Genomic DNA, 27,137 nt, shown 5'->3' on the forward strand with positions numbered 1-27,137 from the left:
TTGATAGGTTAAATTTTAAAATGTTTTTGTATGATTATTTATATGTATTTTAGTTGTTAAGCATGATGATAGCTTAAGGGTGATTCTTAAAAATAGTTGCATGTTAATTTTATTTAAATTTAAGTTTTAGTAAGTCATAACGTTCACCAATACCTCCCCAAGTTTTTAAGCATTTTTTTTTAATTTTCCAACAATAAAGGATTCTGGTAATAAGATCTTACTTGGTTACCCTACATGGATAAATATTTAATAGCATTAGTTCTCGGCTTAGTTAAGTATAGATTTGATAATGATTTAAATCCAAATACTCATAATACAGGCAATAAAAATAAAAAGTGTTTGATACATAGAAGTTGAGTTAACCGATCAGTTTAAAGGATACAACTTATAAAAACTAAGATAATTATCCAAATTTAGGTCCGACTTCCGCATGCATATATAGTCTCAAATGCTTTGAATCCCTGATTTTTTTATCATACATGCATTTAATAAGAAACTTGTTTGATGTAGATATGAAATGTTTTGTCATTGATTTAGAGAGAGTAGGATTCGAAAGATTGCCTAATCTTCATTATCTTATCAAAATATCAAAGCCATCCCCAAAATAATTTTATTTAATACATATTATTAAGTCCATTTAGCAGAACACCACCCTCCGGCTTCTCTCGTACAATCCCAAACAGTCACAACCACCACCACTCCTCCTCCCCCTCCGGCCAAACGGTCACAACCACCACCACCCACCGGCCTCTCTCAGGCCAACACCCCCGTACACAACCACCAAAATTCTCTCAGGTGAGTGACAGTTGCATCTCCGTACACAAACACCAAACGGTCAAAACCTCTCTCAGGCCAACACCCTCGTACCACCACCAAACGGTCACAACCACCACCACCCTCCGGCCTCTCTCAGGCCAACACCCCCGTACAGGCCGCCACTCCTCCTCCGGCCATTCTCTAGCCAACACCACACGTTTCTATCTCCGGCCAATTTTGGGTAGCCCGACAAAATTTTCACAGAATATTCCACCCACACCAGCCACCGACATTACGGAATACACCAAAACCTCACCGTGTTCTTCAACCTCTGTTTTAACAAACCCCGAACTCAGATCCGGTGGTAGTGAGAGTTTTCCGGTGAGTGACAGTTGCATCTCCGGCGGCTTCCAGTTGGTCTAGTGGACTGCTTGATTAGTTACGCGGGTTTACAGATCCGGCATCTTCTCCGGCTGGAAAATCCGGCTTGCGGCAACCCCACAGATTACCCCAGATTATTGCTTTCTTCCCTTACCTTCCGTTGTGTTGTTATTATTATTATTATTTTCAGTATTATTATTATTACTATTATTACAACCCACTATTATTAGTACTATTATTATTATTATTATTACTACCTATTAATTATTATTATTATTATTATCAAGTGCCCTATTGCTTGCATTTGTGTGATTAGTTGCAACCATAGAGCGTAGGAACCATGACTATTACTTGAGACCATGTCCTGAAACGAGGGGTGTAGGAAAGAGTAAAGATAGGGAGCGTATATTGCGTTTGGCTTCTTGGAATATAGGAACATTAAATGGTAAGTTTCTAGAATTGGTAGATGTGCTTAAAAGACGTAGGGTTCAGATAGCATGCCTCCAGAAGACTAAGTGGAAAGGACATAGAGGGGCTGAGTGTAATGGGTATAAGTTGTGGTACTCGGGGTCTGATGGAGCTAGGAATGGAGTGGGGTTTCTAGTGGCTAAGGAAATACAAACTAGTGTGGTGGAGGTGATAAGACATAATGACAGGATTATGGTGTTGAAATTAGTACTAGGAGAGGAAGTAGTGGCAGTAGTCTCCGCCTACGCGCCTCATGTAGGCCTAGGGGATCAGGAAAAGAGAGAATTTTGGGATTTCCTAGACACAGTGGTAGGGGGCTTACCTAGGGGGGAGAGGATTTGCATAGGAGGTGACTTTAATGGACACATTGGTAAGGCTAACGATGGTTTTCAAGCCGTACATGGGGGTTTCGGTTTTGGTGATAGGAATGAGACCGGAACAGATCTTCTAGAGTTTGCGGTGGCACATGACCTAGGTATTATAAATTCTTATTTTAGGAAACAAGATTCTCATTTAATCACTTTTAGCAGTGGCGGACGCGACACGCAAATTGACTACCTTTTGATGAGGCAAGGAGACCGACGTTGGTGGAAGGACTGCAAAGTCATTCCTGGGGAGGCAGTTGTGACTCAACATCGACTACTAGTGACTGATATAGCCTTCAGAAATAAGCTGACTGTTCGAGAGAAGAAAGGTACACCGAGAATTCGATGGGGGAAATTGAAGGACGAAAATCTCCTACTATTTAAGGATAAACTCATACTGCATACGCGGGCTCGACTAAATGGGGACTCAACTCATATATGGGAAGCTATGGAGACAAAGATCATCCAATTAGCAAAGGAGACTCTCGGGGTCACAACAGGAAAGACAAGTGGGCATAAGGAGTCTTGGTGGTGGAATGACGCAGTGCAAGACAAGATAAGGGACAAACAAGGATGTTTTAGGGAGCTAATGAGGTGCACGAATGAGGAGGAGCGAGTGGAATTGAGGGACAACTACAAAACGGCCAAGATAGAGGCGAAGAAGGCAGTGGCGGAAGCAAAGAAGGCAGCCTTTAAACGGATGTATGAAAGTCTAGAAACAAAAGAGGGGGAACATGCTATGTTTAAGATTGCCAAAGCCAGGGAGCGTAGAAGGCAAGATCTAGGACCGGTGAGGTTCATAAAGGATACAGATGGGCATGTACTGGTCAAGGAGCAGGACATCAAGCTAAGATGGCAAACCTACTTCCACAATCTTTTTAACAATGGGAGAGCTTACCAAGAAGAACATGACAACACAAACTTTCAACGACAACAATCGAATAACTGCTACTGCCGACGGATCACACGAGAGGAGGTGAAGGATGCACTTAGGAGGATGGGAAGGTCTAAGGCGGTTGGCCCAGACAACATACCCATCGAGGTGTGGAAGTGTCTGGGGGAGGAAGGAGTCATGTGGTTAACTACTCTGTTCAATAGTTTTCTCAAATCAGGTAAGATGCCAGACCAGTGGAGGAGCAGCGTTGTAGTTCCTATCTATAAGAACAAAGGAGACGCTCAATGTTGTGGTAACTACCGAGGAATCAAACTACTAAGTCATACTATGAAGCTATGGGAAAGAGTGATTGAGGTTAGACTTAGACGAGAAACTCAGGTTACGGTTAACCAATTTGGCTTCATGCCGGGGCGTTCCACCACAGAGGCAATACACCTTATAAGAAGATTAATGGAAAAGTATATGAAGAAGAAGCGTGATCTACATATGGTGTTTATTGACCTAGAAAAGGCCTACGACAGTGTGCCACGACAGGTGCTCTGGGAGTGCTTGGAGGGTAGAAGAGTGCCAAGAAAATACATAGAGATAATTATGGATATGTATACCAGGAGTGAAACAAGTGTCCGTGCGCCGGTGGGGGATACTGATTTCTTTCCTGTAGAGGTAGGTCTTCACCAGGGGTCAGCGTTGAGCTCGTTTCTTTTTGCAGTAGTCTTGGATGAGTTGTCAAAGTCGATTCAGGGGACTCTCCTGTGGTGCATGATGTTCGCAGACGATATTGTGTTACTTGCTGAGAAAAAACAAGATCTAAACATGAGGCTTGAGGAGTGGCGAACAACCTTAGAGACAAAAGGTTTAAAGATTAGCCGATCTAAGACGGAGTACCTCCACTGTGATTTTGGTGGGATAAACGACAATGAAGACGCACAGATCACAATTGAAGGGCAGGTGGTTCCGCAGGTAACGAAGTTCAAGTATTTAGGATCATTTGTACAGAGCGATGGGGAATTAGACAGTGATGTGACCCATCGAGTTCAGGTAGGATGGTGTAGATGGAAAGCAGCCACAGGTATTTTGTGCGACAAGAGTTTCCCGACTAAACTAAAGGGAAAATTCTATAGGGTGGCAGTTAGACCTGCAATGTTATATGGAACAGATTGTTGGGCCATCAAGAAGGCACAGGTGCGGAAGATGGAGGTAGCAGAAATGAGAATGCTACGTTGGATGTGTGGGCACACAAGGCTAGACCGAATAAGAAACGTTGTGTTTCGCGAGAGATTAGTGGTGGCGAACATAGCAGACAAGATAAGAGAGTGGAGACTGAGATGGTTTGGACATGTAAAGAGAAGACAGACGACGAATCCTGTTAGATCCGTAGAAAACATTACTATAGAGGGGAGGAGGGGTAGAGGACGACCGAAATTGACTTGGGATGAGAGGATTAGGCATGATTTGATAGACCTAAACCTCTCCGAGGACATGGTTGAGGATAGGAATTCGTGGAGAAGTAGAATTAAAGTTAAGGATTTTTAGAGAGAATTGAATACCTTAGGGCTTAGACTTTACTTATTTAGGTCACATACCATAATGGTATTTCCCTTACATATATTATTATTATTATTATTATTATTATTATTATAATTATTATTAGCTTTTATATAGCTGTTAAACTGTGAACTTATTATTAATATTATTATAATTAGTAGTAGTTTTTATATAACTGTTAAACTTTGATTTCCTTTATTTTGCTTCATACATATGTACTTAGAGCCGAGGGTCTCTCTGGAAGCCACCTCTTTATTCCTTTGGATAGAGGTACGGTGTGCCTACATCCCACCCTCCCTAGACCCTACTTATAGCTTTGCTGTCGGTGGGATTTCACTGGGCATGATTGATTGATTGATTGATTGATTTAGCAGAATCTCATAGGTTCATATTCTTAATACACATATGGTTGTTAACATCTTATTAAGTCCATTTAGCATCATCTTAATCAGATGAAGATATTAGCGAAATAATTTGTTCCCTTGAATATAGGGGTGTTGGCAGTATTAGACATCACTTTGATCTTCCAAACATCCTTTTTCTTTGTCCTAATTTGACTGAGTTATTTAGTTTACAAGATTGCTTAAAAACCACCAATGTCAAATCCAACCTAACCTCTCACTCAATCCTAGACACCTAGAGATATAACAAAAATCCAAAACTCCTCGTGACATAACAACATTAATAATATATTACAGTCATCTTTAGTTCTTTGTGATATTTTTATTTGGGCTAGTGGTTTCAAATCCCCTTTAAATTTTACTTAAAATGTCATGACACTATCAATATGTTATAATATTATATGCATCTAGAAGTTTTGAACCAACCCAACTCGTACTAAAAGTTGCATGTTTTAAAGGCCTCAAACATGACCCAACTCATGCTAAAAGTTGCATGTTTTAAACGCCTCAAACCCAAAACTTGAAATCAAACATGAACCAAACCCTAGCATTGGTTTGCCTTGGACCTTGATTCGATTTTTTTTTTTTTAATTTTGGTTAAGAGAAACTAAAAATGATTACTAACCATTTATCTGAGGTTTAACCTACTAACCAAACTCACAAATACCTATGCTAGAATACTCACCTTCTTAACTTATTCTCTACACTGATCTTATCATTGTTACACTGATAATTATTCTATACAGCATATATCTTGAAATGATTATCAACTGAAACATATATAAATTTGAATTTGAAACTTAACAACCCACCGACAAAACGTTACATCTCACAAGTCATGAATTATCATCCATCCACCTTCACTGCTTTAGCAACAAGTGGGCCGCTATAACATACACTATATGTATATGAACCTCAGAATGAACATAAGTATTAAGTTGGTTCAGGTCAGAACGAGCTCTGACCAAAACAGACACAAGGTTGAAACAAGTCGTTTTAGAAGAAAAGGCATTCAAATGGGTTCGGCCGCTATATTTGTTTTTATGGTATGGCTGCCAGTGAAGATGGCAAAACTGCCAACCCATTTGGACACTTTATAAGTCAACAAAGCCAATTTCAGCCCATTGTATAATTTAAACACACCAAAATAAACCCATTTAACAAACAAAAATTACCAAAATCAACCCATTATTGAATAACTGGTCATATCATAATTGTCACGTGTAGTAAAAAAAACAAATAGTACCTCCACACACTTTAAGAAGACTGTACATTATTCTGTACAAAACAAAACCACCTATCTTTTCAAGAAACACTATTTCAATTCACAAAAACTAACCATAACAGGAAAACCAAAAACAGAATCAACGAATAAAATGAATGCAAAAGGACCTAAACCATACTCTACAAACAAGTACATGTACCAGAGTTAAGACGTGTATTTTATGTTCAAACGAGACACGGGTCCCGCACCATCATGGAGCGCCTTTACGAGTGCAACGAATTTGAATAAACCGTGTTCACTGAACCATCTCAGTTTCCAAGTCACAGCTGCGCCCCGGCTGTTGGCAGATCCATTTTCAGGTTTCCAGGATAAGTTTAACCGGGAGAGCTCTGACGTAACAGAGTTGAGCGTTAAGGTTACACAAAAGCTCTCTTTCGTGTCTATAACCTGAAATTAGAAGGATAATAATATGGTTTCGTTAGCAGTAGGAAAATGGGCCAACTAATAGATCAATTATGAAACGGGTCAATTTGGGTTGCGTTTGATCTCAAATTTGGTGGATTAAAAAGTGAGATAAAAGAGAAATGGGTCAAACAGATTAAATGTCACCTCACATATATTTTAATTAACTCACATAAGCTCCTACATCGACTGTATTAAAAGAATTAGATTTATTATTGTAGTTAGGGGTGTTCATCGGGTCGGTTTTCAGGTTATTCAGATTATTCAAATGGGATTATTCGAATATGAATTTTTTTTAACAGAGTTCAACTTCAAACCATTCGAATTCAGTTCGGATTTGGATTGACTTAACCCGATATATGAGGAAAAGAGTCTAAACTAACATAGTATATATATAATTAAACAAACATGTGTAGTTTTAATAAAAAAGAAAAAAAAAAGGTAAAAGTACATAATTCGTATATTTTCGAATATTCGGGTCTGAACTGGTTTGAGAATCAAAAATTTGAATGTGATTCTAAAACCGAATCCAGAATTCGATTCCAATAAAATCCCAATTCGAATACTCGAAACCCGAATTCGTTATTCAAATTTGGTGTGGTTCGAATTTCGGGTTTCCCAAGTCTGATTCAAATAACAAACACCCCTAATTGTTGTAATGCTATTTTCCTAATCATGATTAATGTAGTATTTCCTTTGAAAAATATAAAAGTATGAAGAAAAGAATGTTTGCAGGTCAACCCAACCCGTATCAGCAAGTTTCCGTTTTAACCCAAACCCTGTTTTGACCCGCTACGGCGCAACCCAACCCAACCCAACCAACTCATCTCGTCCCTCAAGTAATACTATGGTATATGCTACCATAGTACCATCTCCAACCATGGGCATTTATTTCCAAATCGTTATTTATTGCGAGTGAAAGACATTTTGTATTAAACATATCAGGCATAAAGGCCAATGCTGATCATCAAAAACAGACTATAATTAGCTCATGAATGTAAATTAAGTGAAGGTATACCATTTCCAAAGCATTGACAATAGAGCAGCATGTATCAAGAGAGAAATATGGAGTATACGTGTCTCGTGAATCAAAACCAAACTGAGAGATATCCTCGATACACACAATCATATGCCCGCCAAGAACAAACAACGATCTTGAAAACCATTGGTTATCTGATACAGGAAAACAACCTTTAAAGTACTGTGTACTGCCTTTTTCATAATATACAAGATATAAAACTAACAAAAAGTAAATGAGCATAAAAGTCTGTAACACTAAATTAAGTTTTGTAACAATGATCAAATCCTAACTTTGTGACCTTTTATCCAACCCACCCATATTGCCACCTAATGTTCTTATATAAATGTTATGATTTCTGCAAAAGATAAAAGACACATGCATGAATGCATTACTCATTTTATCTTTCTATGAATCTAGAATAATGAGTAACCAAGAGTCCACAAAAATTAAAACAAATACCTTCAGAATTACTTTTCCAAAATAGCACCATTGAATACTGAAGGATGTTTGTTTTTGATCCACCACATACGTCTCTCTCAAACAAAGCAACCTGGATCTTATCCAAACTGACATACCGATACAAAGCCATCATTAGCAGGTGTTTTGAATTTTGATTTGATTTTTGAAACTGTTAATCTCATTGTAATCAGTTGTTAAAAATTTGATTTATACTTTCAGTTTCTGATATTCTAATTAACTAGGTTCAAATAAGCAGTTTTGGATAATCAGTTTCCCACCTGCTTCAAATAAACTAATCATCTAACTTTTAAGTGATTATGATTATCTAATACTTAGAATTTGAAGCTGAAAAATTACATTTAAACACTATTTTTAACAGCCTGTTTTTCATTACAACTAAATATCTGATTTAGATTATTCACTATTATATTATCGCTATCAAAATGCGCATTCAACACCCAGTAAGAAAAAAAAAAGTTTTCAGTTTCGTTAAAGTTAGTAATCACCTTAAAAGAGGAAACCCTTTCTTCTTGGCATTCGCATGAAAAACTTCCAATATTGTTACAAGCATCCTTGATTTCTCTACGCTCCTAGTTATAAACATATACCTTGCCCCTCGTTTAGTGTACACCCTATGACATCAATAATGGTAAGATCAAAATCTACATATACGACAAAAAAGGTGACACAATTAATTAACGTTTCATCAAGTAAGCAATAAGTTGTTGTCTTTCTCTATATGTAAACTAGGTTAGAAACCCATGTATTACACAGATTGAAAAAAGAAATATTAAATAGTTAGTAATAAAGATTCAGGAACTATAAGACGATATTTTGAGATAAGATATGATTGAGATTACGTGCAAATACTCATAACTTAATATATTTGAAGTCAAATATCTCGCATAGGTTACTATATTTAATCTATACTATATATAATACATGAGACATGGGCAAATTAAGACACCTACTTTTTAAGTAATTTACAACTTGTAAATCATAAGATACACCTTCTATAGCATGTAAGATATGGGTAACCTTGTCCATTAGAAAATATGCATAGTAATAGTTACAACATTGCCCCCTCAACGTTACTTAACTTTTATAAATTTAAGAAATGGTTACAACTTTGAACCTTCATCTTTACCCATTTATTCCTTTTGATTTTAATTATAAACCAACTTCCCACCAATGATTTTCCAAAGGCCGTAACTTTTTCATACGTTAATATATTTTTTTGAAAATTGCAGCATAAAAATGAGCATTTTATTGTCTTTAATTTGGATATGATATTGCTATAGTTTTTTCAATTAAAAAAATTAACATGTTACGTATGGGCGTTCACAATTCGGTTTTAACGGTTTCTAAGTTAAACCATGAGCCAAACCGTTGGTTTGTTCTTTTATCATTGAAAACCAAAACTGAACCGTTGAAAATTTAAACTAAATCGTTACTAACGGTTTGGTTTCACGCATTGAGCTTCAATAATAAGTTTACAGTCCTGTCCGATTTTATATGGTCGATTTTCGGTATAAACCGTAAATCAAACCGTTTGCTATGATTTGAACATTCGGAAACCGGCACCAAAAGTGGTGATTGGTTTAAACATTTTCAAGGTTTCAAACGAACCTTGAGCATCCATACTTGTTACATGATTAGTATTTAGTAGGATTTTTGTATCCCGCCGCATCGTACGGGCACCTTTCTAGTTTAAATTAAATATAGTAACCTATGAGAGATATTTGACTTCAAATATATTAAGTTATGAGTACTTGCACGTAATCTCAATCAAGAACAAGTATGGAAACAAAAATCCTACTAATCCTACTTTCAAATATATTAAGAAAGGTGCCCGCGCGATGCGGCGGGATACAAAAATCCTACTAATCATGTAACAAGTATGGATGCTCAAGGTTCGTTTGAAACCTTGAAAATGTTTAAACCAATCACCACTTTTGGTGCCGGTTTCTGAATGTTCAAATCATAGCAAACGGTTTGGTTTACGGTTTATACCGAAAATCGACCATATAAAATCGGACAGGATTGTAAACTTATTATTGAAGCTCAATGCGTGAAACCAAACCGTTAGTAACGATTTAGTTTAAATTTTCAACGGTTCAGTTTTGGTTTTCAATGATAAAAGAACAAACCAACGGTTTGGCTCATGGTTTAACTTAGAAACCGTTAAAACCGAATTGTGAACGCACATACGTAACGTGTTAATTTTTTTTAATTGAAAAAACTATAGCAATATCATATCCAAATTAAAGACAATAAAATTCTCATTTTTATGGTGCGATTTTTAAAAAAATATATTAACGTATGAAAAAGTTACGGCCTTTGGAAAATCATTGGTGGGAAGTTGGTTTATAATCAAAATCAAAAGGAATAAATGGGTAAAGATGAAGGTTCAAAGTTGTAACTATTTCTTAAATTTATAAAAGTTAAGTAACGTTGAGGGGGCAATGTTGTAACTATTACTATGCATATTTTCTAACGGACAAGGTTACCCCTATCTTACATGCCATAGAAGGTGTATCTTATGATTTACAAGTTGTAAATTACTTAAAAAGTAGGTATCTTAATTTGACCACGTCTCATGTATTATATATAGTATCGATATAGATATGTATTTAATATATTCTGTTACATTACTATAAAATAGTATAAATACGAGGGGGTAAATAAGAGAAGCTGGGAAAAGAATCTTGTGCCCAAAGAATTGTGGCACGTGGCAGCTGGTGCAACCAGTTAATAATTAGGTATAGAAGACAAGCCTGTTTAATATGTTGTAAACAAATACCGAACTCATTTCTCAAAAAAATGAGATATATAGTTTGGATCTATTTCAAAACATTAAAATGTTACTTATGACTACAAAACATTTGTCAAGTGATGTTTGGAGCTAGAGGTGGCAATTGAGTCAATTCAGGTAATGTTTAATATCTAACATTAAGCAAATAAAATAAGATAAAATATCTTAAAGGAAACGAGTCAAATGCTGACTCACTCACCTCACTGCCTGAAGTCCTAAGCCTACTAAAACCTCTTTGACATCTTCTGTACCAAAGCAACCTACTAGACTCGGGCTAAATCCTACAAAATGACAACGAAACTATCTTAATAGATATAAAAAACACTTGCATAAGTAGTATCGTTATTATAAATAAAAAAAAATATTTTTAACCAATTCTGATTTGCATAATGGTCATACCGCAACGAACCTAACCTGACCCATCATGCCGGCCATTGAGAAGCACAACATACAACTTCTGTTCACAGCTAAGCAATAACGCCATTCCACTGTCAAATCAACAAATGAAACTGCAGTTGTTTAATTCATGATACATATAAGAGTACAAGATGTTGGCACGCATTCAGCCCACCATATATGATGGATGTAAGTTGTTGGCTCGCATTCAAGATCACTCATAAAATATAAAGAGTGCTAATGAAAACAGTACCTGTTACTGTACCCAGATGGATCCTCAAGCAAACACTTGCAAGACACATATTGCCAGCATGTTTCTTCAATCCCAAAATCTGCAAGTTCTACATTAAAGTTCTTTCGGATAAGTTCTTTTGTCATGGGGCCCGCCAGGTTATCTTCCATAAGAATCCCTCCTGCATCAAAAGTATATCCTGTTATTATAGGTGAAAAATTGGGCGGGCTGGACGGGCGGGTTGGACGGGTCATGTAACAGGTCAAAAGCAGTAAATTTTTGGTATGAATAGAAACATTGTGAGTAGTAGTCCTGTAAATGATCCGAATGGGGCTTGTTCATGTTCGTCATTCAACTTTAACTGAACAAACACAAAACAATTAAAACACGCATTTTCTTGTGTGTGTTCGTTCATTTAGAAGATGAGCGTGTCTGTCTATGTTCATTTGTTCATATTCTAAACGAACGGTTTACGAACATAAATGACGAGCATATCCAACACGAGAACTGACTATCCAAATTATAGTCTAAAATACCATCATCATTACATCAAACATGTCAAAAATTGATCACGTATATCTAAACAAAGGGTTTAAAAATATGAAAATCAAATTGGTTTCAAATTAGTATTAGTAATGAATAAAAAAAGTCGATATGTAAATAAACATGTCAAAATTTATCAAATATGTCTAAACAAAGGGTTTAAAAATATGAAAATCAAATTGGTTTCAAATTAGTATTAGTAATGAATGAATAAGTGGATATGTACATAAACATAAACGGATGAACAAATATAAGCGAGTGAACATAAACAGAGATAAATGAACTACCGTAAACAAGTAAATAAACAAATGAGACATTTGTTCATGTTTGTTCGCTTAATTAAATGAACAGAAAATTGTGTTCACGTTTGTCCATTTATTAATGAACGAACATAAACAAACTTCCCTCGAATGGTTCAACCGCTTTCTAAATAGCTAATGAGTCAAATACGATTGCAAAAATTATATTATTTCAACAATAATATAATAAATTTATGCATTAAAATACTCCTGACGATTTCAACCCATTTGAACGTTTCCTTTTAAATTTTTCTGAATTTAGCCGTTTGACCCGTTAGATATAGAAACATAACCAAAATAAAATCATTCATAACAAAATAGGTTGAATTTGTCACCTCTACCGTCAACCAGCATCTGGTACTCCCTCATGCTAGCCTCTTGCCAGCTTGACTCGTGTACATCATGTGCACTGCAGTTCAACTTATGTGAACCATTTGCTTCTGTTTGTATCATCTTCTCCTTTAGCGATATAACCCTCGGTTTTGTTTTCCGTTTGCCCATTTTCTTCTCTAACCAATTTGCTTCTTGCTTCATGAGACCAACTATTTCACCATCATAGCGACTTCCTTCATAAACATTGCTGCTTAATTGTTCAGAATCCCCATGTTTTGTAGACCACGAGTCACTTTCTATCGCCTTCTGTAAATCTTCTGAAGATAAAAACATTAAGCTATCCATACTTCTTGAACGATCAGCAGTTGTTGATTCGTTATGAACATGTGATCCGTTTTCCCCATAATCATCTCCACTATCACTGGTGTAACTATCTGAAGATGCTATCGAGAATGACTCAGCAGATAGCTGAAGAAATTCTTCCTCTAAATTTTGGCGGCGTTGAAGAATGTCTTCTTGATAATGAGGTGGTGATCCTGCATGTACTGAGGGAGAACGTGCTTCAATAATATCATCTACAGTTTCCAAGATTGACATTTCAGGTCCTTCAACTTTGATACTATTGTTAGAACTTGCCCCTTCATCTTTTGGTGGCTGAATTATTCTAGTAAGATTAACCTTTTTATTATGGTTTGAAGTAGACCCATCTTCGGTTGCATGTGATACAGTATTGACAGACAAATCATCGTACGGGTAATAAGATTCTTCACGCTCCATATCATGATCATCATCAAAAGCTTCAGCAGAAGATGAAATATATCTTGATTTTTTACCAAAATGTTTTAGCCTTCTCTGTTTTCTGGAATCTTTTCCCTTGTCTGGAACTAGGGCTTGTATTTCACTCTTCACATGATCATCAGAAACATGAGTCATCCATCTTTGAAACTCCTCCAGCCATAAAGCGGAATGCTCTTTTTTCATGAACTCGATTTTTTTCATGAAATCAACTATTTCAGCTTCCTTGTTTGAATCAGAAATCTCCTGTTTGTCCCGATCCTCATCATCACAAGTTACAGAATCATTATCAGAATCTGCATCAGTGCTTGCTGTTTCACTTTCAATACTAGCAACACGAGACAGCTTCCTCTGAAAGTAGGTCAGAAAGTAATCACAGTCAAGCAAAGTTCAAATTATGAGCAAACTTAAGGGTGTACATGGATTTGCCTTTTGAAATGATTTGTGAGTCGAAGATGTAATAATCAGCTTTGAATGTTTGAATAAGCTGATTCTACTTTGACTATCTGATTGTTTAAGAATCAGTTATGGGGAACAAATTTCGTACCGATTACAATAAACTAATTCACAAACAACATACTAAATTTACCTATTTACCCCTTTTAACATAATTCGATGACATTTAGTAAAATTCCACGTCACCTTTTCCACAAAAAATGTCTTTTTTACCTATTACTTGCTAATAATCAGGATTTGTCAAACACTCAACAATTGATTTATCTGATTATTACAATTTCAAACAGCACACGTAAATCCAAAAACTGCATTATCAGTTACCAACCGTTCTTGGGTTAACACTCCCCTCTGCTTCAGCATCATCTTTGACTGGTGAATAAAATCCAAAACTAGCTGGTTGCTTATGCCTACTAGCAACAATAATCTGTCTCTTCCAAACCTCTCTAGTTGAGATCTTCTTGTCATCCAATATCAGCTGCAAATTAAAGAGAAGAAAACACAAAATAACATATCGATCACAAAATGGTGAAACTGTGAAAGATATTAACAATACTGTATGTATTTTTTTTCCAATGCTTACTTTATCGGGATCAGAGAAGAAGCTATACAATTGTGCTCTGTACCAGTTGGCAGAACATATTGGATTTCCTTCTAACCACAAATTCTGAAGGGATGGGAGACCAGCTAGGAGTTCCACCTCTGAAAAGTTGGAAATAATATTGTAGGAAAGATCAAGCCCTTCAAGTGATTTTAGATTCTCTATCCCACGAATGGAAGTAAGAGCATTGTTCCTCAACACTAGTTTCACAATTTGACATGAGACCTGCATACAAGAATAACGCATACAAACTAGTTTCAGATATTGAAAAGATGCCTTCATAAGCAAAAGAATGCAAAAGATAATTTTTACTCATCGGTGCACCAAAGATGTGGTTAAGAGAAATCGAGTATTCAAGTATTATAGGAAAATAAGTAATCAATCAACTTGGCCAACTTTATGAAATCAATACTCCCATCAATAAGTCAAAAAAACACACTGGCTTTGTCTAACTCTGAGAATTGCCTCATTTGATTATGAAAAATACAATCATTGTCTATTTTAGTAATTAACCAGAATAAAGTGACACTAACTAAAAGAGTTAATTAGTAAAATAGTCAACAGCTGTATCGCCATAAATAAAGTAAGAAACAATAGCATTCATCTTAACATTATGGCAACAATACTAGTTCCATAATGTTGTAACACTCACTATTAAGTACGGATTATGAGATATGGTTTCTGCTTGATTTAATTATTGATCCACGGATTAACTTAAGCATACTTGGACAGAACCTAACTCTCAAAAGTAGGTCATTTAAGAGAGACTGTCGCCTCACAAAGGCAAGCTGGTTTTGTATTTTGTTTAACAGTTATTAATTATACGAGTCCTCTAGCATCACATCAACATATATATAGGGGGCCCAAGCCTGATTAGTAAATGCCAAAGGAGTGCTTACATAGGACAATATGTGCTTAACCAATTAATTTGATTTATGAACACAATAACCAAACACCTGCCAAACTTTGAGTAGTGTTATTCTCCTTGTTACCGGTTCAGTTGATCTAGTATGGGCGTATGGTTTCAATGGTTAGGGGTCACCTATCATATGCAGATATGCTCCCAAACCAAACCAGTGCAAATTAACCATCTGATTAGAAGTACCAAAAATATGCTTGAAAAGCTTTAGTAATTTGAATCAGGCTTTTTGTAATAAAGCCACTCTTAATCACATGCAATTGTCGTCTTTGAGGACAAAGTGTGCAATTTACAAAAAGACGAACCTACATAAAACGGAATTTCAATCACCATTATTTTGCATATTCCCATAACCATCAAGACGACAAGACCAAGACCAACAATTTCAACTTAGTGAATATGATGGATGTCAACCGCAAATATATGTAGCATCTCTGCCACATTTCAAAGTTCAATCAAACTTCTAATCCAAAATTGTTGACAAATTTCCAAACGAGTGTTGTAGACAAGAAAAAGTTTAAAGCATAGATATTGTAACTGAGTACCCATAAATCATGATCTTCGTATACATGTGACTATGTCTATCCATTTGACTACCATACAAATGTTGTACATTTAGATGTTAGATAGCCAAGTATCCCAACCCTTTGCTTCAGCCCGTATTTAGCATTTGGATTATAACTTCATGTGAGTATACAACAACTCAATAATTGCAAAACTTAAAAAATGACTAATTAGCCTTACCTTAATAAACGATGAAATTGTTCTCAACTGATTAAAACCAAGGTCCAGATGCTTCAACTTGCTACATCTCCATAGATTATCCACTTTAGCAAACTTGTTCCTACTCAAATCAAGGGTTTCAACAACAGGCAGGAGTCTCAAGGAATCATCCATCAAAACCAAGCCATTATAAGTACAAGAAACAAATGATAATCGCTTCCACTGAGGAGAGTCTTCTATCTCAGCAATTCTATTAGCAAACAAATGTCGAAGTGCATCCTATTTCACCTCAACAAGAACAGTAACAACATGTCAGAGTACTATTTCATAATTTTCAACTAGAAGTAAACCTAATCCTATAATAATCAGAAATTTCACATCCTATTTCCCCTCAACAAGAACAGAACAAGTCAAAGTACTATTTCACAATTGTCAACTAGAAGTAAACCTAATTCAACAATCATCAGAAAATCACATCCTATTTCACCTCAACAAGAACAGAAACATGTCAAAAGTACTATTTCACAATTTTCAACTAGAGGTAACCAAATCCTATAATAGTCCGAAATTTCACATCCTATTTAACCTCAACATAAACAGAACATCATCTCAAAGTACCATTTCACAAATTTCAACTAGAAATAGACCTAATCCATAATAATCAGAAATTCCTCGTCCTATTTCACCTCAACAAGAACAGAACAACAGGACGAAGTTCAGTTTCACATTTCTCAACTAGGATCAAACGTAATCCTATTCCTATAATAATCAGAAACTTTGCGTCCTATTTTCACCTCAACACGAACAAAACAACATTTTGAAGTTCGTTGTCGCAATTCTCAACTAGAAGCAGACCCGATGCTATGATAATCAGAAAATGCAATTCCTATTTCACCTCAACAAGAACAGAACAACATGTCAAAGTACTATTTCACAATTTTCAATTAGAAGTAAGCCTAATCCTATGATAATCAGAAATTCTGCATCCTAAGTCACCTCAACGAGAACTGAACAGCATTTCAAAGTTCAATTTCACAATTCTCAACTGAGTCAACTAGAAATCCTCCAATAATCAAAAACATTTCACAATTCTCAACTAGAAGTAAACTTAATCCTACAATAATCAGAATCTAAATCAATCATGCAGTTGAATCAATTTCACAATTCTCAACTATAACTAAGCCTAGTTTAATTTAATAATTAACATAAATTCAGAAGTAAAGCAATCATACAGTGGAATCATGACAAATAATCTTCTCCAGCGTATGCCTAAGCTCCAGAAGCCCTCTGGCAGCCGACGTGGACAGATCACATCCACGGAGCTCCAAAACCTTCAACCTCCCAAACGGCAACAAACACAGCGGCGTCGGATCTCTACACGATCCCGGCGGCAACACCGACACGACCTTAACCGCCGTCAGTATCCTTAAAATCCGCCGTAACTGCTCAAGCGCACGGTGATCACCTAAATCCGAAACGTACGCGCGTAGGTAATCCACCGGAGCTCCGGCGAGTAACCGCTCAAGCTCCGTCAACGACTCCAGCCGTGACTGGACGTAGTGAAGACCTACCGGATTCAGTTTGAGCACGAGTGTGCCTTCGATTAACGGACCGGCGTGGTTCTCGACGAAGTGAACGAGTGATTCCAGGTAACGGTCGCCGGTGACGATGGCTGACGTCATGTTGACTTAACTTAGAGAGAAAGTGGCATGGTTTGTTTGATAGGTGGCGAGTTGTGAGGTGAGTTCGGAACACGTTACAGTTTGTTCTGATTGTTCATTCAATGATATGGGAAATTGGTTGGGATGATATGAAAGGTTTTAAGTCTTCAACCAATGGATCAAAGTGTGAGTTTGGAATTTGGATCTAGATTTATTTATTTGGTTTTTTCACTTTTTAATAATTCTGATAACAACATTTATATGTGTAATCACATTTAAAGCATTCTCATCATGTTTCCTATCCTTATATTCATATACTATATTTTATCTCCCGTAATAGTATTACGGAGATTATTTTATATTATTAGATTTTAATATTTATATATTAATATTTGGATTTTAATTTTATTTATTGTAAGAAAGTTAATAATTAATATACTTGAGGTTTGATGATAAAATGGTTTCACAAATAAATGATATATTATAATCCAGTTTAAAATCTATCTGAGTTTGTTGATACTCATTATCCGTTTATTTTTTTATTATAAAATTATTTCTTAATTATAAATAATATCTTTTTTTTAAATAAAATAGGATATTAAATTTTAGTATATCCCTATTTTATAGGATTTTCATATCAAATAATTGGTAAAATTAATTTTTAATTTAATGAGATGTTATAACCCGTTTAAGAGCTATATGGGTTTGGTAAAACCCATACCCATGAATTTGGGTTAAATCAATAAGAGACCTTCATTTAAAAATTAAGCAATCTGGTGGCTTCCATAAAAGGAGGAAGCGACCACATCGCGACACGTAGGATTTTAAGGTTTTAATTTATATATATTATAGATATCATATAATCACACTAAAAAACACTATATTTCTCTCTCATGTTCAATTAAATAATTTTTTTATACATTTTTCATTATAATTTTCTCTCTCCATCCTATAATTTACAAAAAAATCACTACATTTTCCCCAAATTTACAAAAAATCACTATATTTTCTCTCTCCACCCTATAATTTACACTCTCAACCACTCATAACCTCACCCTATAATTTACAAACCCTCCTCACATTATTTTAGGTGATGTGTTGGGAATGCTTTTATGTTGGTTATATTAATTTAATGAAAACATATGTCTTTTTAATACATTCAGTGAAGGTAACGTGGAACAGTCAGACTCTCACGGTAAACAGTTGGTATAACTGATGTTGATCATAATGATTCGGGACGCATGATTTGATAGGGATACGATTAGGAGTATTGTCGTTCTGACCAACATATCAATTTGAGTAATATGTCTTTATGGAAATTACTAGGCGTCTTAACAAACTGGACCACTGGTGATAATAAATTAATAGCTTCTAAATAACCATATAACAATAAAGGTATGAAGGACCACATGCCACATCATCAGAATGTTTAAGCTAACATAACACTATATCTTATAATAATCACTCATCTTTCATCGTTATGTATCACTGCTATCCTATTCCTCCATCTTTCATCTTTCAACCCTAATAAAAAATTTTGAAGGCAAAACCTACAAAACGAAAGAAAATGAATGGCATTCATCCTACGCAGTGTCATCACCCCCGTAAAAGACACTACCCAATGGTGTCGCTATGCACAACGTGATGTTCCCGTTGCACCAGCCGACCAACTTAGCCCCTAGGGGTGTCGGGCGAGTATACATGTTGGTCTAACAGTATGTATATATCATGACCACACTCTTAGTAAGATCATCACGTCATTTTAAAATGAGTAACTAACTACTAAACCCCGGTATTTATAGATTGTTACCGGGACCCTTAGAGGACCGGTAAGCATCTAGCTACTCAGAAGATATTTATGCTTGGCTGACCGTTTGCGTCTTTGGTAGCGGTCGCCATCATGCTGACTCACCTAATACGCGTCAACGTTAACGCTTCATCATCTGTCATGTGTCAACATGAGATTGATTCCTTAGCCAGGTCATATCGAACTATTATGGCTTGGGTAGTGATCGACTACCGGCTTATTTTCAATTTTTTTCATTTGAAACCTTCAAATTATTTTTGTCTAATAATACTGTTAGGTCCCTTAACTTTCCAAGATTGGCATTTTATGCATGTTATTTCAAGGTATTACATCTGTAAATACTGACAGCTGTCTTGAATAAAATGAAGCAATGGTATTTGTCTATTTGAAGATTGAAGATGATGTAAATGATAGGAACTTATTTCATAGCCTTTGAATAGCAAGACGCCAAGGGGTATCTTCTGACTCCTCTTGGTAAAAGTTACTAACTTTTTAGTTATATAAGTTAAAATATCAACCCACATGTCAATTATGATGAGTTATATAATACAAATATGATGATTTGTGTGATATTTGTCACACCCCAACCTAAGGCGGAAATGCCGGAGCATGATCCGATTGCTCACAGCTTGAAGATACTATCATAAATATAAATGACAATATCTAATTAATTATTTTGTTCAAATAATACACACAATAATCAAATACAACAATATACTTCAAATAAATATTTACAACCGTTTAAATTCAAGTTTTGTCTTCAATATAACCCTAAGGTCTTTCTAAGTGTCCATACCTCCACTTCAAGTAACCTGCATATACGTAGAAAATGGAGTTTTGTCAACAAATATGTTGAGTGAGATGATCACCAATTTTTGACACAACAAATAGTTTATATATTAAATAAATAATAAATGATAAGTGTTAAATGCGCAAACCAATCTATGTGGTAATAATCAATCAAACCTTAACAAACCAAAATCAAGTATATTCGTGTGCCAATGAATCGCTGCCAAGCGAATCGGGCATTGATTACAATGACTAAATTGTTGGTTTACCTTTGCCAAGCGAATCGGGCTCTGGTTACTAAGACGGTCGTATGATCATACTAATGAGAACCCTATACAAAAGGGGATATGTTGGACCTCTTCGAAAGGTAAACAATTAAACATGTAGCAATTAGCAAATAGCATTCAACTGATATTCACACAATAATTATGTTTGCGATTTTGAGTATATATATATAATAGAAAATATGAGTAAGTACGCATATGTCCCCAAAACATTTAAAAATAGTGTATAAAAAGGGGAATGATCAAACTCGCCTTAGATTAAAGGCGAGTGAGTATAATTAAGAATAAACGAGTCAACGGATAATCGAGTCGTCCAATACGCGTCAAACGAGATAACTGATCAGCACCTAAAAATATTGTTTAAATATACATTATGAAAATAAAATTCTTCTGGACCGAATGTTGGTTCTAACCAGAAGCATGAGAAATTGATTGGTCAAAGTTGTTGACTATTATGCCCTTAAGCGGGTTTGAGTCCAATTGACCACCGATACTCCCTCAATCGGCAAAATTGATTGAGGGCTTTTGTTCTACAGATAAAAATATACAATATTAAAGAAGACAACTTACCCGAACGATGAATGGAACAAGAGATAATCGAGATCAAAGGGTCTTGAAGCTTGAAAGTCGAACCGTAGATGAAAGAACTTGAACAAACTTTATGAAATTGATATATGGAATGGGAATTTCGTGGGATATAGGGTTGATGGCTGGAAATCAGTAGTTATTAGGGTTTATATGTGTCTTTTGATTAAATATGATAGGTTGTAGCTTGTTTATGAAGTAATCCGCTCGATTAGGAAACAAAATAAGTTATTTAATGAGAAAATCTAGTACAATAACTAACAAAATTTGGCTTGGACACCTAGAAAATGTAATTGGACCAGCTATAACATTTCTTGGAGTTTAAGTTACGTTAATTTAATAGAAAATAGGAAAGAATTGGCAAATTTAGTCCATGTAGTTTCCAAAAATGCGATTTTTAGCCGTTTTAAACGATTTTAAAAGTTTTTAAGGGCTATTTGGCATAATTGAAATTTATGAAATTATAAAATAAGTTAAACCAAGTTAAATATCAATAAATACAAGTTTTAAATAGTTCAAAAGATCCAAATTACATTCTCGAATTGGTTTAAACAAATACGAAAAATCCGAATTGTTACAATATTCACTCTGAATTAAATAATGAGATTAATATTTTAAGAAATGATAAGAAAGACCTTATAAGAAATTAGTGAGCTCAAAAATGATAAATCTTAAGAAATATTGTTTAAACAAGTCAATGAGCATATGAAATAAAGTAAAAAGTCACAAGAATACAAATAACATACAAATTAATTTCAAGATAATGTTAAATAAGTTGACAACCAAAATCTGTCAAGATCTTAAAAGAGTAGTGAAATGTTATTTTTCCGAAAATCATCAAGTGTGGTTTGGATTTTTCTTAGGAACATAAATGAATCAACAAATATATCATCAAATCAATCATGCTTCTTTGACACATTCCTTTTTTGTGATCCATTTCAAAATGGTCGATCTCTTATTTTTGGACTTCTAGGGTTTGTAAGCATATTAGTTCCATGCAACCAAGGAACATTTCTAGCTCACCTTGATTCGTTAACAATATTAATGAATCAAAAGTTTTAACACGCTTCACACACCATTGTTATAAAAACGTAATTCAAAATACGTATTACAAATATTTTGCATTTTATTTTACTTATATTTTTTTTATTTTACACTATAAAAATTACAAAAAAGATAGAAAAAATGATACCCTAATCCCATCTAGATCCGTTGTTGATGGTTAACCCTACCAACATATAGAACACTCTAAAACACACTCTAAACGTGATGGGCCCCCGGTAGGTCAATCCAATGCAACTCGAGTTCAATTTCTCCAGATTCAGCATTCCGCAATTTAAGAAGCATATTTTGAGAGATCATACCATCTTTCCATGTCACACAGCTTTCTTCCGATAGACAATTTGACTCGGATGGCTCAACTTTCTTTAGAATAGTGCCATTTGTGACCGTATGCGGGTCCAGGTGCATCTTATGTGCCTCAAGAAATGGATGGATGTCAATATCTGCATCTCCCATTTCATCGTCCCTACTAAACGTGTCATGATCATACACCTCCTGCAACACATATATGCAAGCGTATAAAAACATGATTCATATGCTTAGGTAAAATTAAAAGACCTATAAGAAGCGTGTAAGTTCAAAAGGATCCACAGATGTCATTGGACTAAATTAATGTCACACGAGCTGAGTAACAAATTAATAAATTCGGTTCTAACATTTGTATCATGGCACACATTGAAAAATGCCGGATTTTGTTGACTTGAAACATTTTTTATCACCAAAAACCAATAAAATTGTAAAATAATCTAATTTTTCTTTAGTGAAATGTATAATGGTAAGAAAATTTATAAAGTTGTATAATAATCTCATTTTTCTTTGATATAATAATCTAGCTTTTAACATATTTGTTTATAATGGTCCGTGACTAACAGAATCTTAACGTCGTTAGTTTCAGGTCGCTGAAAAAACATTTTTGGCCGGTAAACTCAATTTTTTTCCCAAAAACTCAGCATTTTCGTCCCAAACATTTTAGTAAGTGTGTATCGGTTAAACTACATTGAGCGGACATACATGTTATGTAACAAGCCAAAACGGGTCACGTCAAATGAATATAGTTTCTTACACAATGAAACGGGTGAGGTTCTCTTGTCATGAAGCATTTTTTACAACAAATATTTAATTTCTTTGTGTCAAATATGATATGATTTATAATAATAAATAATAATTTGCGTGTTTGATTGAATGATTTAGTAGGATTACATGAAAATAAATTTTTGGTGACTTATGGCTCACTGGACTATAATGAGTTACACAAGCCTGAGCTTGGTAAGAGTCAAAATAAATAAGGTCAAATGGGTAAATTTTCTTACACAATGGAACAGGTTGGGTTGTGTTGACTCGATGAGAAAAAAAGAAAAAATCAACTTGTTTTGTAGCCAATCTTTTAAATTCACATGTTTGACCGGTTAAAGATATAACATAATTTGACTCAACTCGTACAAATTTCTTAAACAAAGTGCCATGAAGTCAATATTAAGTTAAAAATGGCTTAAAGAACTAACATCTCGACTCGAGGTGTAGATGAGTTGAGTTGAGCCAAGCCCATTAGACTAGGGCTCGGCCCTTGTTTAACTTACAAGAGCTGGAGCTAGAGATATCGGCTTGTTTCTTGTTTATTCCTAAAACTGGAGCTCGGCTCGTGAGTATTTTTTTATGTTGGGGTTCAGCTCGTTTATTATTCGTTAAGAAAATTGATATCTATACATAATAATTTGTATATGTGTTTTGATCATTTTTTTACCATAACATATAGTTATTTTACCATATTTTATGTAAGAAAAATATTCAATATATTAAAAATAAAGTTATATGTAAAAATACTAGGCTCGCTAGCCAACTCGGCTTGGTTTCGTTTATTAAACAAGCTAATTTTTAAATTCAGGCTCTTTTAATCTCGGCTTTGTGAATCTAATTAATAACTCTGTATATGAACAATTTAAGATATAAACATAAACACAAGGTTAGATCTTCGTTCAGGATATCATATTACGTACCAGTTCAATGGGAAGATCAGGATTTTCTATCGAAAGAGTCAAATCTTCATCCCACACGGGATTTAGGTCTTTATATATAATGCGAGTCTTCAATTTCTACATGATCAAAGAAACAAACAAACAATTACCACCATGCACGCGCGTAACAATTGAATATGTTTACAAATAAAAATACCTGATCACCCAATTTCAAAATGCAATAAGGATCGCTAGATCGGAAATCACGAATGACGAGATTTATACCTCTTTTCACTCTAATTCTAAGAAGACCCAACAGATTGTCCATCAGACAACAAGATCCTCAAAACCTGATTTTTAAATCCCATACGATTATTGTTGTGTTGTTAATTTGATAAAGGTGAGAAGAAAAAAAAAGAAGGTGGGATTAATCGGGAATTGAGATGTTTTGTTGTTGTCAATCCAAGGAAATGCATGCATGCATGCCTGCCTGTTGGGTGTGAGATTTGATTTTCATGCATTTTGGGTTCGATTTGTTGATCACACGTGCATGTGTTTATGGCCACTAAACCATTGTCACCTTTTCTTGTGTTTTATTCCTGCGATGATATGAAATGTTGTGATAGTAGGGATTTTAATCATGTTGGTTAATTCGTGTCATGTCATGTCATGCTGAGCTCATTAAAAATCATGTCGTGTTTTGATTCAACATGTTTCATATGTATACATGAATACGAGCAACACTTATAATGATAATTCTAACAGACTAAGTAAATCATGTGTCGGATTTACCCTCAATGTATTGCCCATGCAATAACTCACGTTTTTGCTTCCATCCGGCGAATTGCTCATCAATACAAAAACATGCCTTGGTGGAGAAGGTTTACACCACCTTGTAATGAAGAGTGTGTTCTTCCTCTCAACTGATGTAGGACTTATAATAAAACAACACAATATTCTTTACAAATATATAAATACGCATTTATATGACAAATATCACAATTTCCGCACGTCACAATTTTGATGAGCCAAGCTCAAGCTTAAGATCACCCGGACTCAACTCGTTGACAGCCTATGCATGAAATTATATAAATATAACATAAAAGTTAATATATGTGATTTTCTCATAACAATAGCATGGTTATTTATGTTTCACATACAAGACTAAAGATTAGTAATTATGAAATACATAAATTTCATCCGTGGATTATAAAACGCAAATTTAGTAGATAACAAAGAAATGTTTTTGCACACACGATCCAAAAAATCCGAACCGATTTCATTACAATCGCATCATGTATTCATTGATCAACGACGCCATTTCTTTTGTTCCGTTTCAAATTCTGCAATCATTGCATGGGCAATTTTAACCAAGAAAATTTCCAAAAACAGAAGGAAGCTGATTAATGGATATCCCGCCGGGTGCTCTTAGAATTACGATAAAAAGAGGCGTCCATCTCGCCATTCGTGATTGCAAATCCAGCGATCCCTATGTCGTCATCAAGATGGGTAATCAGGTCACAACATTTTTCATATTGTTCAATTATAATATGCATTTGAATTTATGATTAATAATTTAGAGAATGATGGTTTTAATAAATGCTGTTTAAGTTGGTATAGAAAGTGAAGACTCGGATTGTGCAGAAGAATGTGAACCCTGAGTGGAATGAAGATTTGATTCTTACCAATGTTCAAGAACATGATCTTCCAATTTTGTTGGTATGTATTTCACATGTGAAAATTGTCTAGGGATGTTCGCAGGCAAACTGGTAACTATGGTTTTTGGAAAAACTAGACTGAACCGTCTGGACTGGCCAAAACGGTTTAGTTTTAGGAGTTTTGGTTGTGGTTTTTTTAACACTGAATTGTGTCAGTAAATATTAAAAAAACAGGTAAAATGTTGGTGTTAAAGGAATTAAAAACGTGAAAATGAGCTTACGAAGACGAAATCGGTTAAACTAATAAGTTGTACGTATTATAATGGTGAGATTGTTAAAAAAAATTATTGTATTACTACTATATATTCAAATTGTAGAAAATAAAATGGTGTTGGCTCATTTTATTTGATAATTCCTTTAAATAAATTTGTTTTGTCAAGCAATAAATGTGTGATTATCAGTTTATCACAACTTCAAATGGTAAGCCCACATCCAAACATTATTTTCTGTAGCTTGTTCTTAACTATCGTCTAATAACCACGTTCAATTCGGGAATGGCAATCGAACTGGTAAGGCAGATTGAGTCCTTGAACTCTAACACAACCCTTTTAACTTGTATATTTTTCTAAATGGTGGCGCACTTAAAGTCATGTAACTAGAACACGATCCTTTTAACTTATGCACAAGTCAAACATGTTGGTTTGATGAAATAAATAGATTAAACAAGTCAACCTAAACACGATATGTTAAACCTATGTATGTGTCATGATTGCAGACAGTGTACGACCATGACACATTTAGCAAGGATGACAAGATGGGCGATGCAGAAGTTGACATCAAACCGTTTCTAGAGACACTAAAGATGAAGCGAAAAAACTTCCCAAGCGGGACTGTTCTAAAGAAAATACAACCTGATCGATCAAATTTCTTGGTAGAACAAAGCCATGTAACATGGAAACGCGACACAGTCGTTCAAGATATGTGTCTCAGACTGCAACATGTGGAACGTGGTGAGGTGGATCTCGAGTTGAGTTGGATTAACCCGCCAGGTACAACCAGCACTTAGAATTGTATCCGCCATAGATCCACGCACACAAATGACCTTTTTAGTATTTTGTAATGAAAAAGAAATAGACAGTCACATAACTAAAAGGTTGCAATTGTAGTGCAAATTTTTTTAAATTTCTATATGTTATATAGTAATTCATTCACTGCATCAAAATCGTGTTGAATTAGATTGATAGCCCGTAGG

At 35.1% G+C, this 27,137-nt stretch overlaps 2 protein-coding genes across 2 annotated transcripts; one reads left to right on the forward strand and one right to left on the reverse strand.

Moving 5' to 3' along the window:
• Window positions 1-5,938: 5,938 nt before the first annotated feature.
• On the reverse strand, window positions 5,939-24,555 carry LOC143621939 (uncharacterized). Its single transcript, XM_077093215.1, has 11 exons — window positions 24,445-24,555; window positions 24,270-24,365; window positions 22,489-22,770; window positions 12,599-13,742; window positions 11,443-11,602; window positions 11,208-11,281; window positions 10,993-11,074; window positions 8,485-8,610; window positions 7,979-8,085; window positions 7,517-7,671; window positions 5,939-6,483 (listed from the first exon to the last, which is right to left on the reverse strand). Exons 1-11 carry the CDS (start codon window positions 24,553-24,555, stop codon window positions 6,241-6,243), a joined length of 2,580 nt encoding a protein of 859 aa, XP_076949330.1. The 3' UTR covers window positions 5,939-6,240.
• Window positions 24,556-25,633: 1,078 nt separating this feature from the next.
• On the forward strand, window positions 25,634-26,951 carry LOC143621846 (protein C2-DOMAIN ABA-RELATED 4-like). Its single transcript, XM_077093147.1, has 3 exons — window positions 25,634-25,744; window positions 25,848-25,946; window positions 26,661-26,951. Exons 1-3 carry the CDS (start codon window positions 25,634-25,636, stop codon window positions 26,949-26,951), a joined length of 501 nt encoding a protein of 166 aa, XP_076949262.1.
• Window positions 26,952-27,137: the final 186 nt, after the last annotated feature.

The sequence above is a fragment of the Bidens hawaiensis genome, unplaced genomic scaffold (genome assembly GCF_021521415.1).
Source record: "Bidens hawaiensis isolate Kalapana, Puna unplaced genomic scaffold, B.hawaiensis_p1.1 tig00002977_1, whole genome shotgun sequence".
NCBI lineage: Eukaryota > Viridiplantae > Streptophyta > Magnoliopsida > Asterales > Asteraceae > Bidens > Bidens hawaiensis.